General features: G+C 37.0%; 3 protein-coding genes across 10 annotated transcripts; 2 read left to right on the top strand and 1 right to left on the bottom strand.

Annotated features, from left to right (window-relative positions):
• Positions 1-48: 48 nt before the first annotated feature.
• On the top strand, positions 49-3,143 carry TSB1 (tryptophan synthase beta-subunit 1). The gene is made up of 5 exons (XM_022037282.2): positions 49-452; positions 575-931; positions 1,541-1,983; positions 2,100-2,194; positions 2,700-3,143. The coding sequence occupies exons 1-5, from the start codon at positions 120-122 to the stop codon at positions 2,873-2,875; spliced, it is 1,404 nt and encodes a 467-aa protein (XP_021892974.1). The 5' UTR covers positions 49-119; the 3' UTR covers positions 2,876-3,143.
• Positions 3,144-3,895: 752 nt separating this feature from the next.
• On the bottom strand, positions 3,896-7,689 carry GPT1 (glucose 6-phosphate/phosphate translocator 1). Its single transcript, XM_022037195.2, has 5 exons — positions 7,171-7,689; positions 6,487-6,712; positions 5,962-6,184; positions 5,161-5,374; positions 3,896-4,311 (listed from the first exon to the last, which is right to left on the bottom strand). The coding sequence occupies exons 1-5, from the start codon at positions 7,687-7,689 to the stop codon at positions 4,300-4,302; spliced, it is 1,194 nt and encodes a 397-aa protein (XP_021892887.1). The 3' UTR covers positions 3,896-4,299.
• A 368-nt stretch (positions 7,690-8,057) lies between these two features.
• Positions 8,058-15,145, top strand: DDL (SMAD/FHA domain-containing protein). Of its 8 annotated transcripts, XR_015818629.1 has the most exons (12): positions 8,363-8,453; positions 8,594-9,356; positions 10,213-10,241; positions 10,385-10,454; positions 10,692-10,749; positions 11,349-11,441; positions 12,459-12,573; positions 12,648-12,695; positions 12,776-12,821; positions 12,920-12,990; positions 13,524-13,645; positions 14,828-15,064. XR_015818629.1 is itself a non-coding variant. In XM_022037192.2 (11 exons), the coding sequence occupies exons 2-11, from the start codon at positions 8,721-8,723 to the stop codon at positions 14,865-14,867; spliced, it is 1,206 nt and encodes a 401-aa protein (XP_021892884.1). In that variant the 5' UTR covers positions 8,363-8,453; positions 8,594-8,720; the 3' UTR covers positions 14,868-15,064. The 8 variants fall into 8 exon arrangements, 6 of the variants coding, with proteins under 6 accessions (XP_021892880.1, XP_021892881.1, XP_021892882.1 ...); XM_022037192.2 differs by lacking the exon at positions 13,524-13,645; XM_022037193.2 differs by lacking the exon at positions 13,524-13,645 and having other exon boundaries at positions 8,364-8,453; positions 10,385-10,451.
• The last annotated feature ends 578 nt before the right edge of the window (positions 15,146-15,723 follow it).

Consider the following 15,723-nt stretch of genomic DNA (forward strand, 5'->3'; position numbering starts at 1 on the left):
AAACAAAGGGCAATTTTATTCACACGGACAATGCGTTTAATACAAAATAAAATTAAAAAGAAAATAGAAAGAGAAAACTCAGACATATCTGATACGATTCTCTTCTCCCCTTACCGGTGATGGCGGCCTCTACTTGCAGACCGTACGCTTATTCTCAGCGCAAGTCTCTTGCTTCATCCTCTCGCCCTTCTTACACCTCGACCTCATCGAGATTCACCTTCAACTTCTCCAAATTTACTCCTCGGCCGCCCTCCAAATCCCCTCTTTCTCTCTCCTGCACGCTCACTAGGGATCCGGCTATCCAAATGGAGGACCCGGCTCAGTGGCTGAGACCCGATTCCTTCGGTCGGTTTGGCAAATTTGGCGGGAAATACGTACCGGAAACTCTAATGTATGCGCTCACCGAGCTCGAATCCGCCTTTCATTCACTCTCTGCTGATGATGTTTTTCAGGTCAGTACATTTATTTTATTGTTTGTCTTAATCGGCTGATATAGGCGCCGCTTATTTGGATCTAGATAGAATATAGAGCTTCAAATGCGCCTGTTTTGGGAATATTTTGTGTGGAATTGCAGAGAGAATTGGCGGGGATTTTGAAGGACTACGTTGGAAGGGAGAGTCCTCTGTATTTCGCGGAGCGGCTCACGGAGCATTACAGGCGTGCCAATGGCGAAGGTCCGGTCATTTACCTCAAGAGGGAAGATCTTAACCATACGGGAGCTCACAAGATTAATAATGCTGTTGCTCAAGCTCTGCTTGCCAAGCGCTTGGGGAAGAAGCGCATTATTGCTGAGACTGGAGCTGGTCAGCATGGAGTGGCAACGGCTACCGTTTGCGCGAGGTTTGGATTGGAGTGCATTATCTACATGGGTGCCCAAGATATGGAGAGGCAGGCGCTTAATGTCTTCAGAATGCGACTTCTTGGGGCTGAGGTTTGTCTTCTCTAATTTAGTTTACTGTTCTGAGGGATTGAGATTTGGGAAATGTGCATCTCTATGAGAGTTTAGTTGCTTTGGATGTCCCGTGATACAGATTATGATTCCCCAGGACACCATTTTGTAAAACACAGTTCATATGCCACTGATTCTAGGAGAGTTTTTTTGTTTAGGATCTTTGATCCTTGTTTTTATCTAGGTCACCTTAAAAGAAAAACTTTTGAACGAATTATTATCTTATCATAGTTCTCTCATTTTCAGTGTTCTGCACATATCACTGAAAGGCTAAGAATTACTCAATACCTGCTTCTTTAATGAGAAACAGTTTTCATCCACCAGCTAGTGGGGATATATTTGTCTTTATCAATATATATCTTTAGTAGACAAAGAAGCTGAAGGAAGATTTAAGATCAGATAATCAAATTGAAGTTTGAGACTTTAGGAGTCTTGTTGGAATGGTGATGTCCCATGCTTATCATCACCTCTCTTTCACGACTTCTTAAATCTCAACCTTCGTATTGAATAACAAAGGATTTACCTTGTATTGTGGATGGAAAATTCACTTCTGCTAATACTGATACTTTATATCTGCTTTCTATGATATAGGTCAGGGCAGTTCATTCTGGGACAGCCACCCTGAAGGATGCTACATCGGAAGCTATAAGAGACTGGGTGACTAATGTGGAGACGACCCATTATATTTTAGGGTCTGTTGCTGGGCCTCATCCATACCCCACAATGGTGAGACAGTTTCATGCTGTTATTGGTAAAGAAACAAGAGCACAAGCTTTGGAAAAATGGGGTGGAAAACCAGATGTGTTGGTTGCATGTGTTGGTGGAGGTTCGAATGCTATGGGGCTTTTCCATGAATTTGTCAATGACAAGGATATTAGGTTGATTGGCGTGGAGGCTGCAGGTTTTGGCTTGGATAGTGGCAAACATGCTGCCACTTTGACCAAAGGGGAAGTGGGAGTGCTGCATGGAGCTATGAGCTATTTGTTACAGGATGAAGATGGCCAAATAATTGAGCCTCACTCTATTAGTGCTGGGTCTGACTTCTATGCAGTTTTTCCATTTTTTTTCCTTTTTAGTCTTTATTGCATTTTAATCTTTATGTGCTGATTTTCCTGTAAATAACTCCACAAATCTTTATCATGACCGACAGCTTGGATTACCCTGGAGTTGGGCCTGAGCACAGTTTTCTGAAAGATGCAGGACGTGCTGAATATTACAGTGTTACAGATGATGAAGCATTGGAAGGTATGAAGATTCTATTTAGCTTCACTTATCATTCTTTTAAGGATATCCACATGCCATCCATGATGGTATTTATCCCGGTATTGTGTCCAAATATCCCCATTTCTCGACTCTGCAGTTTTGTTATAGATGGTATCTTCATTTTTGTAGCAGGAAAGGGAAGGGGGTGGTTACGCCATAACTTTTCTGCTAAACACAGTTCTGTTCTGACTTAATTTTATATTTTCTTTAGTTCTGTAATCTTCAAATATGGTGTGCATTTTCATGAGAATATGCTAAGATAGAAGCTCAATATAATTTCATCTTAAGCTCTAATGTAAAAAATGGTTAAAATCCATAATATAATTCATTTCTTGCTAATATTGCTAACTAAAATGATGGGGAGTTTTTTGTGATTGATAACCCGCTCATCCGTTTCTGTGCATTAGATCACCAATTATAGCTTGTTTATACCCCAGTTTCATTTACCTTCTCTTGTCTGTCCTAATCATATACTTTGCAAATGCAGCTTTCAAGAGACTCTCACAATTGGAGGGGATAATCCCAGCTCTGGAAACATCCCATGCATTAGCTTATCTGGAGACACTGTGCCCGACTCTCCCTAATGGAACGAAGGTCGTGGTTAACTGCAGTGGCAGAGGGGATAAGGATGTCCAGACAGCCATAAAGCACCTGCAAGTTTGATCACTTGTGCAACTGCATGTTGCCATTCGTGTAACTTAGTCGGGTGAATTATGAACGATTACCTCATTTTTACTGAGAAGGTCCAGAAGTCTTAGCCTTAGGTTCTTCATATCTGTGGGGTAATTTTATTTGGCAGTTGAAGCTTGATAGACATTTTTGTCTCTCTCTCTCTCTCTCTCTTTCTCTCTCTTTGGAGATCTTTGTGTACCAATCTTGTCTGTGTTGTTGGATTCATTTCGCAATAAGACACCGGTTGCTGTGTTTTGAAGTTTAGTAATTCAGAAGAAAAACAAATGGGTTAATGGGGTATCTTCAAACCACAGTTGTTGAAAACTGAACTCTGAATTGCAAATCACAATGTGATTTAAGCTCTAGAATTGATACAAGTAGTAAAATTCAGGCTTCTGTTTAGTTAACTGGAAAAGTTGAGAACTAATTAAATTCACCAACATTTGGAAAGTGAATGCTGGTGAAGCCAGGTTTCTTTTTAAAGCAAGCAGATTTGGAAAGTAAACGCCCTTTTCTTTAAAAATAAAAAAGGGAATGTACTTTCGAGAATTGCTTTTTTCCTTAACATGAAAGAGAAGGGGGAATCTGGTAATCATATTTTATTATGATTTGTGAATTTTTTGAGGGTTAGCTGATAAAATTTGAGCTTAAGAAGGAATTACTAGTAAATGGAGGTAATTTGTGATCCTCGTTTCGCCCCCCTAAATTTTTAAGTGGTTTACAAGGAGAGGAACTGAATTATACCAATATCACATAAATATATATATATATATATAATGTTTACATACACTTATGCGAACAGTCACCCCCCATGATAGGAGGTGCAAAAAATAAGGCCTTTTGTTGGGTGTGGGGAGGGGGGGATGAGGAGACGTCTCTCTCAAAATCACTCGACAGCTGCACATGGTGATGGTACTGCTGCCCCCACCATGCCAAATACAACTTGACTATTTTTTTAAAATAATATCACGAAACTTGACAAGAGAGATTAATACCAAATTCAAACAATGGTTGAGGACAAATCAAAACAGTTCATGTCGCTATTATTGATATCTGTCTAGAAACAGGCAATAATCTGAGACATTACTCTGGTTTATTGAGGCATTTTCCTCTTTTAAACATCCAACAAAATTTATGTAATCAAGAACTTGCCTTCCTAAACTACATAACATCTCAAATCGATATTACCGTTACTTTTATCCTTCTTATTATTATTATCTACAGCTAGATGGTGCCGGGTCGTATAACCAAAATCCCGCGATCATGGATCCGGAAAGACAGCAACCTCAATCTCCTCTACATCTAAAAAGAAAGAGACAAAAACAAAACAACAGAAAAAGAAAACACATTTCAACCAAGCTTTCCTCCCTCGCCATCTACTTACATCGAAAATTAAATCATCGGTCCCACGCCTCTCACTGCTTTGCCTGCAAAAGGGAGAACAGACATGATTACAGGACGGAATATAGGTATATGTATATTTGTTTTCTGCTTGGAAAATACATGAGAGGTCATCATTTACAGTAGCTTCTTGATTAAAATGCAAGCAACCAATTAAATTATCATTTCAAAGCATGAAACTAGGTATTTTTCTATATATTTATTAAAGTTTCAAACTTTGGAATCTGTTGACGGCATTTTTGACAGCATTACGAGGAATAAACAATGGGAATCTAATAAGATGCTTAAAAAGTTAGGTATGCGCGCCTAACACCGATGAGATCAATAATAAGGAAACTCACACCAACCAAGAACATCAAGCAGCAGTTTACATGAATTTGAAAGAGTAAACAAAAAGAAAGAACAGATCTTGACATCTTGGTATACGCCCAGGGTTAGGTAGGTGAAAAAGAAAGCTATCGCAGTTAAGCTAACAAATCAAAAATCAACCAAAACTAAGAATATCAAGAATGGGATAACTAGCGTTAACCCTCTACTTCTTTGAATTCGATGGTAATATGAGAAATTCAGAAGGAAATCTAATTTCTAGAGACAGTCCTCACATTAATATCATATTACCTTTGTGAGAATCAATAACTATCTGCATAAAGTGAAATGGGTATAATGACAATTTTCTGGAATACTTAATTACGTTACGGGCACACGATGTCGTTCTGTTGGCATCTTTAACACGCGAACACGTGACACAGAAGAATTAAAAAATAATACCCAGTCAACCAGTTTGGAAAGAAATGATCTTTAGGGGTATAATAGTCCTTTCGAACATGTATATGTCAAATTATTTGCTTAGTTGACAAAGAGTATATATCCCTTACCTGGGAGTATAAGAAGGTTCCGAGGACAGCAATTGCCGCTCCAAGAGCATTGACAGGTTGGACAGGAGTGTGGAAGATAATAATGGATGAGACTATGACTGATATCCGTTTCATGGTGTTACCGATGCTAAATGTCAAGGGGGAGATTTCATCGAGGGACATGTATGACACTTGATTGTAGAGATGATAGAACACGCTCTGGGCTGCCAACCACCTGTTAGAAATAATGACAGCCACAAGATATTTTAGTATCAAAGGCAAAAAAATGAGCAAAAGATATCATAGCTAATAAAATTAATTTCAATAAAATCAAAATTCTGGAAAGAGTGAACAAGGCTAAGACGAGAACCGTTACTGCCAAAACAAAATGTTCCAGAAAGAGCTTCCCTAATTTTCTTTAGAACACTAGAATACCGTAAGCTCTAGTTAAGCACCATTCAATGTGCATATTACATTGACAATCAACATATGCCGAAAAATAAAGAGCAAGTAATTAACTTCTACCAAAAGTGGGGAGAGAGGGGAAAAGTCCAAGCAAATTAGATAAATCCAATTCATTTTTCTTTACCTTTTAACAATGTGATTTTTCTATTAAACAACGAGCTATTTTAATAAAAGCAAGAGCTGAAACCTGTACAATACAAAAATTTATGTTTTCGTAGCACCATGAAACATCTAAACCAAAGCAACTACAAGTTTTCAAAACATGCAAAATCCTCCAATTCATATATTAGATTTAGAAAGTGACAGGTCTCACACAAGACTGATATAAACAATAGAGAAAATTGATCTTGTAATTACCATATGAACTGCGGTCCAATGTCTGAGAGAGCCTTTTGCCATCCTGCTGCCCACATTTGTGGTCCCTCAACAGCAATTGCAAATGGGGTGAGAATTAAGAGAGACAACATTGAGAGACAGGCATAGTAGTTCATTCCACTAACTGATTTTCCCTTCATGCCCTTCTTCGAAAAAATGTTACGGAAAACAAATGCCAAGTTGGAGATCATAGCTCCCATAAAACCTGAAACAGACAGCCAACAACCAGGTTCAGAACTCTGAAAAGAGCATCTGAAGAAAAATGATAAGTATATCCTTACCCATATGTAAATTCAAGAATAACCAAGCAAAGTTCTTCTATTACTTAGATTTTCCATTATGAAATACCAATTTCAAATTAAATTTTGCAAATGTACCAACTCTTTACTGAAACCTAACTTAAGGCAAAACCGAAGAAATCGGAACACTGAATAGAATACTTAAATTTCAGTGATTAATGCAACAAGCAATCAGCATATTTAGAAAAAGAAGAAAAGATTATATTACCAGTCATGTTGAAGTTGAGCTCTGTTACAGCTGCAAGAGCACAACCACCAATGATGGGGATGAGGGAAAGGTAGACCGATGTGGGGAAGGTCTCACCCAAAAGGAACCTTGAAACCAATACGCTGAATGCAGGCTCACCACTCTTGATGATATGAGTGAATGAAACTGCAACCTTGGACATACTCACAGTAGCTGCCACATGCCCAATTGTGTGTGCCACCGCAACCTATTCGAAACATAATAAAACCCAAGACAACAATGATAAGAATCCGGTATTGATTGAGGATAACCAAAGTTAAAATCTTTCCTGATAAACTGAAACACCAAAGTTCTCTAATTTTTTGTTTGGTTAAGCAATGGTGAAATTTTCAGACAAAACAAAAAAATTTAGCTTATAAAGTTCTAATTTTTTGGTGCTAAGATTCATAAAAGTCCACCTAAATCAATTAAGAGACTTAAACAATATTAATTCCCAAGCAAAATTTCACTTTCTTACAAAAGCGCAAAGCAACAGAAAAGCAAAAACATCATTGTCTTTTCCTGAGTTTTTTCAGCAAGAAAACAAATCTGTAATTATCAGAAAACTAAAACACGCCACAGCACCTAACACAACAAGCAGATCAACATACCAGGGCCAAGCCTGAAACTTTTAACGCCATAGACAAGAAAAAGCAGCAAACTTACCGGAAACAAGGTCTTCCAGAACTCGAAATCGGTCTTGGGTGTCTCGGCGATCCTCGTGGCCCAAGAAATGAGCATCATCAGAGACCCAGTTGCGAGAGAAAGCGTGGAGGTCAACCATGGATAAGGGTACGCATTCAACACCTTCTTATTGTATATATTGAAGACGACATTCAAAGCCCACCAGGTGGCGAAGTAAATCCCGATTTTGACCTTCTGCCCCGCCGCCGATTTCGCCACTTCAGGCACCGGAGACGACTCGATCGGCTCTGATCGATCAGCCTCGTAGGCCTGGCATTTGGTCACGGATTTTGCGGGCCTCAATGACCCACAAAAGCTCGAGATTGAAGACAGATGCAACGGCTTCGAGATCGACAGAGCCGCTCTCTGCGGGAGATTCAGAGTTGGTAAAGATGGTTTAAGCGAAGATCGCTGTATTTGAGACGGCGATTTTCTAGAATCAAACCCATTGATCCCAGCTGCCAGTCTTGTCGTCGGAGATTGTTTAACGCTGCAAATCATGGTTGAAAATTAAAAAAAAAAAAACTCTGTTTTCTTTCACGGTAAAATCAACCCTTCACCCAAAAGCTCTATTAAATATGGCAGAGAAAAATCGTTAATCCAAGCTTTGAAAATAGAACACAATCTTTCCACGACTCTTCCTCGGATCAAAGTTTCTAAATTTTGACTTTGAATAACTTCAAAAAAAGAAACCCAAAACAGAATATTTCAAAAGAATACAACTTCGATCAACAGTGGTCTCGCAAAATATATAAAAACCCAGTGTGCAAAAAATAAAAAAAAAAAGATGAAATTTTTAATGGAGGGTGCAGCTTGGCTGGTGGATTTGGAGAGAGAGAGAAAGGGAGGTTGATGGCTTGATTTTCTTCTTCTCTGAAATCTAAGTCCACGATTTGATTCACCGAAAAATCATGTGAATGTATCTGTATTTAAAGTATGCTCGGAGGAAAAAGTGAAGGGAAAGATCGCTTGACGAAAGTTGGTTTTGTAGGTTTTGGATCCTCTGCAAGTGAGTTCACTTTAGTTTTATGTTCTAACCATTCACCTTATGCCACGTGGATACTAATATTATATTACGTTAAATTATTTTTATTATCAGTTTTAAAATTAATTTGTTCCTTCTTTTCCTTTCCAACTCGGTCTGACCCTGACCCGAACCCGAACCCGCAAACGCCACCCTACCACCATTTCAGTCAGCAGTCTGTGCAAGCCATGATTTTGTTTCTGCCTGTCTGCTTCAGCTTCTCTGCCTTTTACTCTAACCCGTAAGTCTTCTTCTGTCTTCTTTTTTTTCACAGTGTCTGCTAATTTATCTTTTATTTATTTATTTTTTTAATTTCCTCTCGCGAGTTCTAGGGTTTTAGTCTAGGGTTTTACTAAATGGTCTGATAATTCCTAACTTCAGGTAATGCTTTACAGTTTCTAAAAGTTGGAGGTAGCTGCATTTTGATATTTGATTTCCTATTTTACGGTAAATTTCGATGATAAATTTTTTAGAAAGGGAAGTTCGTTGAAGTATTGAGAACAAGATAATGGGGCGTAGTGTTTCGGAGGATTCAGAATCTCCAGTTAGGGGTCGACGGTCTCCTCATCGAAGGAGTCCAACTAGGAGTAGTCCATCTCGGGGAGAGAGATCGCCTGTGCATCATCGAAGTTCTTACAGGGGCCGGTCTCCAGAAAGAGAGAAACATTCTGGCCGTGGTAAATCTCCGAAGCGAGTGAGTCCACAGTCTCGCAGTTCTCGTTCTCCTTCTCCTCGGACAAAGCGCTTGAGGAGAGCCCAAGCTGAGAGGGAGACTGAGAAAGTGAAGGAGAGAGAACATGAAAGGAGCAATGGTAAGGGAAGTGAAAAAAGTACTCGTAGGGAAAAAGAAAGAGAAAGAGAGAAGGATAGGGAAAGGGAAAGGGAAAGGGAAAAGGGAAGAGAAAGGGAAAAGGAAAAAGAGAAAGGGAAGGATAGGGAAAGGGGTTCTAACAATGAAATTGGAAATGAGAGGAAGGAAAGAAGGTCGGAAAGAGACGAGAAACGGTCAGGAAGAGATAACAGTGACAACAGATCTTCTAGAGGAAGACGTGATCGATCTACTTCTCCTTCTGATCGCCACCAAAGGAATAAGCATAGATCTAATTCGCCCACAGCAGCAGCTGGAACTAGAGCACACGATGAGGTTTCTGGTGACATCTACACTCTCAAGTGTCTTTTTTCTTTTTTAATCGTTTAATATTTTTATTCATACTTACTTTTATCTAAGGTTGTACATGGAGTGAAGCATGCTCATTTGCTTGTAGAGCGTAGTTTTCATTACTTGTTAGTAAGATCGCCAACTTTCAGTTATTTTCTACTTAGAAAGGTTCAACTAGCCATCTGCTTGCCCATTTTTGTTGTGATTAGCATTTTTTGTGTAACCTCGACCATGCTAGAGAGTTGCTCATGATTATTAGTGAAATTAATTATACAAGATTTTCCCATAAGTTGAGCTAAAAACTTGCATAACCATTGTTGAACTTGGTTAGGTATGTAGATGATTAGGATAGTCTTCACAGTGGACAGTTTGATCCTTCAGTGCAATAAATATAAAAAATTTTAACTGTCTGAGTATGCCAATAGGATGTTTTCTGTGACACATCAACCAAACAACAGAAAACTGAGTGCTTAATGGTATGTGCCTAGGTTTGTAATGACTTTTGTACTTCAATTATCTCTTGTTTTGTTTAATTATAGTTTCCATTTTTCTTCAATGTTCTTCATCTCTTAGAAGCATCAATTCCCTTCGACAAAATGTATTTTGTAGTTAATGAGATTTACATTTTCAATTCAGTTCTTCATTTTGAAAAATAAGAATGTAATTCTGTTTTTGTCTAAACATGTAGGTGTATGCTTCCATTTTCATGTAAAAAAATATCTATACATATGCATATGTTACATTAGTATATCTGCCATGTCAATTAGCCCCTAACATGTGCATTTCTTTCTTCCATTGACTTCTTGTGAATTGGCTTATTTTCTTATTTCTATATGTTCAGGGGACGAAATCGAGAGGAGATGAAGGGAGGTCAGTTACTTCTTCAACTCTAGTCTTTCTTTGCATGACTTATTTTGGAATAGATGTGCTCCATTGTCAGAATTAATTAGAAGATAGTATCTCAAAACATGATAAGAACAACAATAATGTGAGACTGCTTGCTTTCTGAGCAGGAATGATGAAAATGATTCACTGTGTAAGATGAAGGCAACTGAGGAGGCCTTGGAAGCAAAGCAAAAGGTGGTAGGGAACTACTGTTGGGTTCTGCTTGTCTAGTACTTTGATTTCTAATAACTGTTGTTGTTTTGTCAGTGCCAAATAATTTCAGTAACCTGAGTAGTCGTTAGGAGCAGGCTTTTTTTACCTTGTAGCTCTAACTGCTACTGTTGGCACATTCATACAGATGTAATTTGTTTTGGCACATGATGAAATATTCTACCTTTTTATTTCCTGTTGTTTTACTTGCTGATAAACTTGCAGGATAAACCTTCATTTGAGCTATCCGGAAAACTTGCAGCAGAAACCAACAGAGTCAGAGGTAATACTTTCATCACCATCTTTTTGTTCTATTCCTTTCTTCAGTTGGCAGTATAGTTGTTGTAAGTTTTTGAATTCTTTTCCTTTTTGTTTTTATGATAAATTGTTTAATGACTTACTTCTAACCATGTTGGTGCTATCATAATTTCAGTCTTTTCCTTATTTGCCATCATGCCTTGTGTCTTGTGTTGTTTTTGGTTTTTCTCTCTAAGTGCTCTTATAATCTTATATATTAATAAATATATACATATATATATATATATATATATATATATGCATACCACTCATTGTTACTTTCTGGTAAATCTGTGTAGTAAAAATCTGTGGCAGAGACAGCTACTGAAGTACTGTTGCACTTTTGGTGTATAAGTGTTTGAAATTCCATTATTGAGCCTGTCAAAATGTTTCTTCTCTCTATTATAGTGTTTCCTTGGATATATGCGGTAAAATACTTACAGGAGTGTGAGGTTAACCAAAAATTGAGAAGAAGCTTAACTTAAGAGGCTTTCGCCTTGCTCATATATGGATTGCCATTCATTTTCTAATGCAATTATTATTCATCGCATTCTTCATGGATTGGCTAATTGGATCTGATTTTAGGTGTGACACTGCTGTTCTCTGAACCCCCGGATGCTCGGAAACCTGATGTCAGATGGCGGCTTTACGTGTTCAAGGCTGGTGAAGTATTGAATGGTGAGACTCTGATGGTATTTTTTCTGCATGTTAACTGTTCTCCCATATATATGAAATATTTTGTTCCGAGCACAATGTGTTATTGTTGCCTTTTTGCACTGGATTTTTTTCATATACCATCAGAAAACATATTTGCAAATTGGTTTCCTGATTTATGTGTTAGATTTGCAGGGGCTTTGTTTGAATTGGAAAGACTGCATTTGTTAAATGGCTAGTATAGAATGAAAATGATGCAGAACTATCTAAGCTAGACATAATGGAATATAGTTAAATAAGGAAGCTTGTTTTCATGACTTACAAGGGGATTTGAGTTTATTTTTTGGAATTTTTGGAAACAAAAACTTTTCATTCATGCTATATTGTTCTCTCTTTTCAGTGAGATTAGGCCCTATATAAGGCTACTAATCACTAAACTAGGGCAGGTTGGATTTGATAATTTTAAATGATATAGTATCAAGTTATTCTTTCTTATTGGTTATACTTCTCTGTTTCTTCTCCCTTAACTATTTTTTTTCCTTTTTCCTCTTTATTTCTTCACCTTCAGCTCTCTTTTCCCCGTGTTATCTTCCTATTCTTTTATTTTCCTAAAATTTTTCTTCCACTTTGTTGCTGTGTTGGATAAGATGAGTTCAAACCTTAGATGTCCTGCATCAATTTCTGCACTTGATATAAATAGATATTCTGCATCAGAAAGCCTGTAAGGTTGTACCTTCACGTTTGTACGTAATCTGGTTTAATCTCATAAAGTAGAAATGCTGCATGGAAAATGTTCTCTGAGTAAAAGAAAAACACTACAATGCATGAATCTCTGCTGGGATGATATAACCAAGTTAACAAATCCATTCTTCTTCTTAGGCTATGTCCTACTTAACACTACTACCATTGTGAACTGAATTAAGTTGTGAATTTGGTGATGCTTAGGCCATTTGAATTTGAAATTAACGTATTGTAGAAATTTCTTTTGTGTGTTGTTTGCCCTCTTGTTTTATGATTTCATCTAAGCTTTCTGACTAACAGAGCCACTTTACATACATCGTCAAAGCTGTTACCTCTTTGGAAGGGAGAGAAGAGTAGCGGACGTTCCTACAGACCATCCATCTTGCAGCAAACAGCATGCTGTCATCCAATTCCGGTACATTTAATATGTCCAGTTTTGTTTGCTAATTTTTTTAAAACATTGCTTGATTTGATATTTCTTTTTCTCAGGCAAGTTGAAAAGGAGCAACCTGATGGTACCTTATCCAAGCAAGTAAGGTAAGAATAAAATGGCATTGTGTCTACTGATTTGACTTACCATGCCAAGTACACACCTAATTTTTTTTATTTGCTTACAGGCCTTACATAATGGACCTTGGAAGCACTAACAAAACTTTCATTAATGTAAGCCATTAATTGCACTATTTTATTTCCCTTTATTGGTCTGAAGTTTTATTATTCTTGCAGCAACATTATCTTGACATTTTGTTTTGCACTTGCAGGATAATCCTATTGAACCTCAACGTTATTATGAACTGTTTGAGAAAGACACTATTAAATTTGGTAATAGTAGGTAGGGCTCTGATTGATTCCTGATGTGGTTTTCTCTTTTTCAGAGCACTGCATGATTTTCCATCTTTCAATTTGATTTTGTTTTGCTGTTTTCTTCTTTCTTGCATTCTAATATCCTCTCCAGCAAGTATCAATGATGTTTTATGAAAATGTCAGTTGTTTCTGTACCTCCTTGAATGAATTTACCTTTTGCAAACATGTTAACTTGTCTATTCGTAGATAGAAAACTCACCATTTCAAGTTTGTAACACATTCAGTGAATGTCTTCTGGTCTCATTGGCTGAATAAGGCATCTCTCTCTCCCTCTTACACACCATAAAACTGTGTTAGACAGGATTGATTGGAGAAGTTGAATTAGATTTTTGTTGCTTCATACGAGGATTTTGATTTGGCATATTTCTCCAGCTTTTTATGTGGTGCTATGGTTAATGTTTCCCATGCCTGAGGTTCTTCCATTTCGGTTAGGTTCATTGATCATTTGGAATTTTCACTTTGCAAAACTATATTTCATTGTGCTTGATTTGCATCTCACAGGAAAGCAAACTCTTAAAATGGTGATTGCTGTGAGGATTGGCAAGTGCGATAGTTATAGATGGCACCAAGATAGTAAGGGCAGGTTCATTGTGGGTTTGCCCTTTATCCATGTTGCTCCCGATGTAAGTGTCCCCAAAAAAAAAAACGTTATCATTTCTGATCTATGTGGGGCAGGCCTGAGAAAGTAGAGAGTAGAAAACTGGTCCACACTTGCACACATCAGTAGGGATGGGTCAGCAACTGCAAACTATATGGGGCCAGTGCAAATTCTTAGTTGGCATCCTTTAACATCCTTTAATTATTGTTGGATTATATCTTTCATTTTTGCCAAAGAAGAAAGACTGATGTCTACTATAAACAATCAAGGCCTCTTTTCTACTCTACTGAGTGAAGTACCTTATGCTCTTCACTTGTTATGTGATGCACGAACATTCCTGAAAAGGCTGGACGAGCATCAAGGGGGAGGATAGGGACATCTCACTTACCTGGCGCATAAGATTCTGATGCTGCTTATTACAGAACCACTTTGATGTGCCAGTTAAACGGGAGGCTCTTAGTATTAATACAGGAAATGAGTAGATGTAAAATAAATTCCATAATGCTAGCGAGTACATACTTACCCCTAGTCTTATGCACCCAACTACTGCACTTCATTTAGGCACGTGCTTTTTCCTATTTTTTGCTGTGTACATCATATGTTGTGTATGTATGATTGTGTATGCATATGTAAAGGAAATAAGAGCATCCATGGTTGAGTGCAAATATGTCCTTATCAAAATCCAAATTTGTTGCAAAGAGTGCCAAATACTGAACTCCATCTTAGGCTTTTTATTAATTAGACTACTAGAACATTTTTACTGTGAATTATAAAACTTTTGCGGTTAGAATAGATTCTGCATGCTTGCATCTCTAATCTAGCTGTTTTAGGAAAGCCTTTTCCCAGAAACAAGATTGTCTTGTTGGAAATTTGTAGTGAGAGAAGGTAATTGATGAAGTCATTGAACAGTTATCTGCAAATTGTTCAGATGAGGCTTGTTTTGCAGTGAGGTGACTCACCTCATCTCCCGTGACAGAGAATTAAAGTTTTTGGTTGTCTTTTTGCTGTTTCATTTTTTCTTCTCTTTGTTGATCTCGGTTGAGCTTGAGTTTAGTTACCTCTCACGTTTCCTTACATTGGAGGACATGATGAAGAAGGGATTCTGGTTTCCAGATCAACTTGTTTTTTTTTTTTTTTCTTGAAAATTTCTCTAAGCTGTTCCAGTTATCTGTTTGCTTTTTAAATTTCCTTGCCTGGAATTTTGCAGCCGAGAATACGTGTTACTGCACGAGAACTCTGCTGCTTAGGAGTCATAAACAAGCAGGGATATGAAATTTTCCGGGAGTTGAGGCAAGGGAGGAGATTTTGCTTATCCATAATGTTGGTTTTAGAACCTGGAAGACATTTTTGTAGTATCCATGTTGCTTATTTGTTTCACATGAGATGGTACACTGCTCTGGTTTTTAAAGCAATCTTGTTCATTTCTTTTGGTGATTCACCTACATATTATATGCGTTCAATATATTTTTTTCAGTGAAAATACAGACATTTAATTCATTATATGATACGTACACATTGTAATGCACGTCCCCGATTCAAATCCACAATTTTAGGTCAGCATTATCCAATTCAGACTGAAATTAAACTAAACTCATCAGTTTGATTTATACCACATCAAACTGAAGTTGTTTAGGGCCAGACAGCTTTTTTTTTTTTTTTTTTTTTTCTAATGTTAAAAAATTAAAATTTTAAATATAAAAAATATATATGGTATAAATAAAATATTGAAATAATAAATTTAAAAAATTAAATCTTTTGGATCAATTTAAGTCAATTGATTATCTTTAGTAATAACTTTATTATTATATTTAATAATAAATTTAAGTCAATTCAATCTAATAATTTTTTACAGTTTGAAGCCATGGTAATATGGTGGTTAGTTTAGTTAAAATCAAGGTTTGACAGATTATCTTTAATAATAAATTCAATAGTAAATAAAATAAATATTTATTTCTTTTAGGATATTAAATTAACTTCAAAGCTTGAATTTCTTTTATAAATTTCAGTAAATATATACTTAGTCATGAAATCAAATTAAGGTCAAATAATAAGTAAATAACTGTATATATAATTATTTAATACCTAAATTTATTATTACCATGT

Source organism: Carica papaya, chromosome 4, assembly GCF_054855325.1.
Source record: "Carica papaya isolate Zhongbai chromosome 4, ASM5485532v1, whole genome shotgun sequence".
NCBI classification, from domain to species: Eukaryota; Viridiplantae; Streptophyta; class Magnoliopsida; order Brassicales; family Caricaceae; genus Carica; species Carica papaya.

Excerpts from the sequence above, each read along its gene's own strand:
- TSB1 (XM_022037282.2), top strand. The coding sequence starts at position 120 with ATGGCGGCCTCTACTTGCAGACCGTACGCTTATTCTCAGCGCAAGTCT. Across the intron at positions 453-574 it reads CTGCTGATGATGTTTTTCAG|AGAGAATTGGCGGGGATTTT; the intron begins GTCAGTACATTT and ends GTGGAATTGCAG. Across the intron at positions 2,195-2,699 it reads AGATGATGAAGCATTGGAAG|CTTTCAAGAGACTCTCACAA; the intron begins GTATGAAGATTC and ends TTGCAAATGCAG.
- DDL (XM_022037188.2), top strand. The coding sequence starts at position 8,721 with ATGGGGCGTAGTGTTTCGGAGGATTCAGAATCTCCAGTTAGGGGTCGA. Across the intron at positions 10,750-11,348 it reads AGAAACCAACAGAGTCAGAG|GTGTGACACTGCTGTTCTCT; the intron begins GTAATACTTTCA and ends ATCTGATTTTAG. Across the intron at positions 12,691-14,827 it reads ATGGTACCTTATCCAAGCAA|CCGAGAATACGTGTTACTGC; the intron begins GTAAGGTAAGAA and ends GGAATTTTGCAG.
- GPT1 (XM_022037195.2), bottom strand. The coding sequence starts at position 7,689 with ATGATTTGCAGCGTTAAACAATCTCCGACGACAAGACTGGCAGCTGGG. Across the intron at positions 6,185-6,486 it reads GCTCAACTTCAACATGACTG|GTTTTATGGGAGCTATGATC; the intron begins GTAATATAATCT and ends TGTCTGTTTCAG. Across the intron at positions 5,375-5,961 it reads ATTGGACCGCAGTTCATATG|GTGGTTGGCAGCCCAGAGCG; the intron begins GTAATTACAAGA and ends TATTTCTAACAG.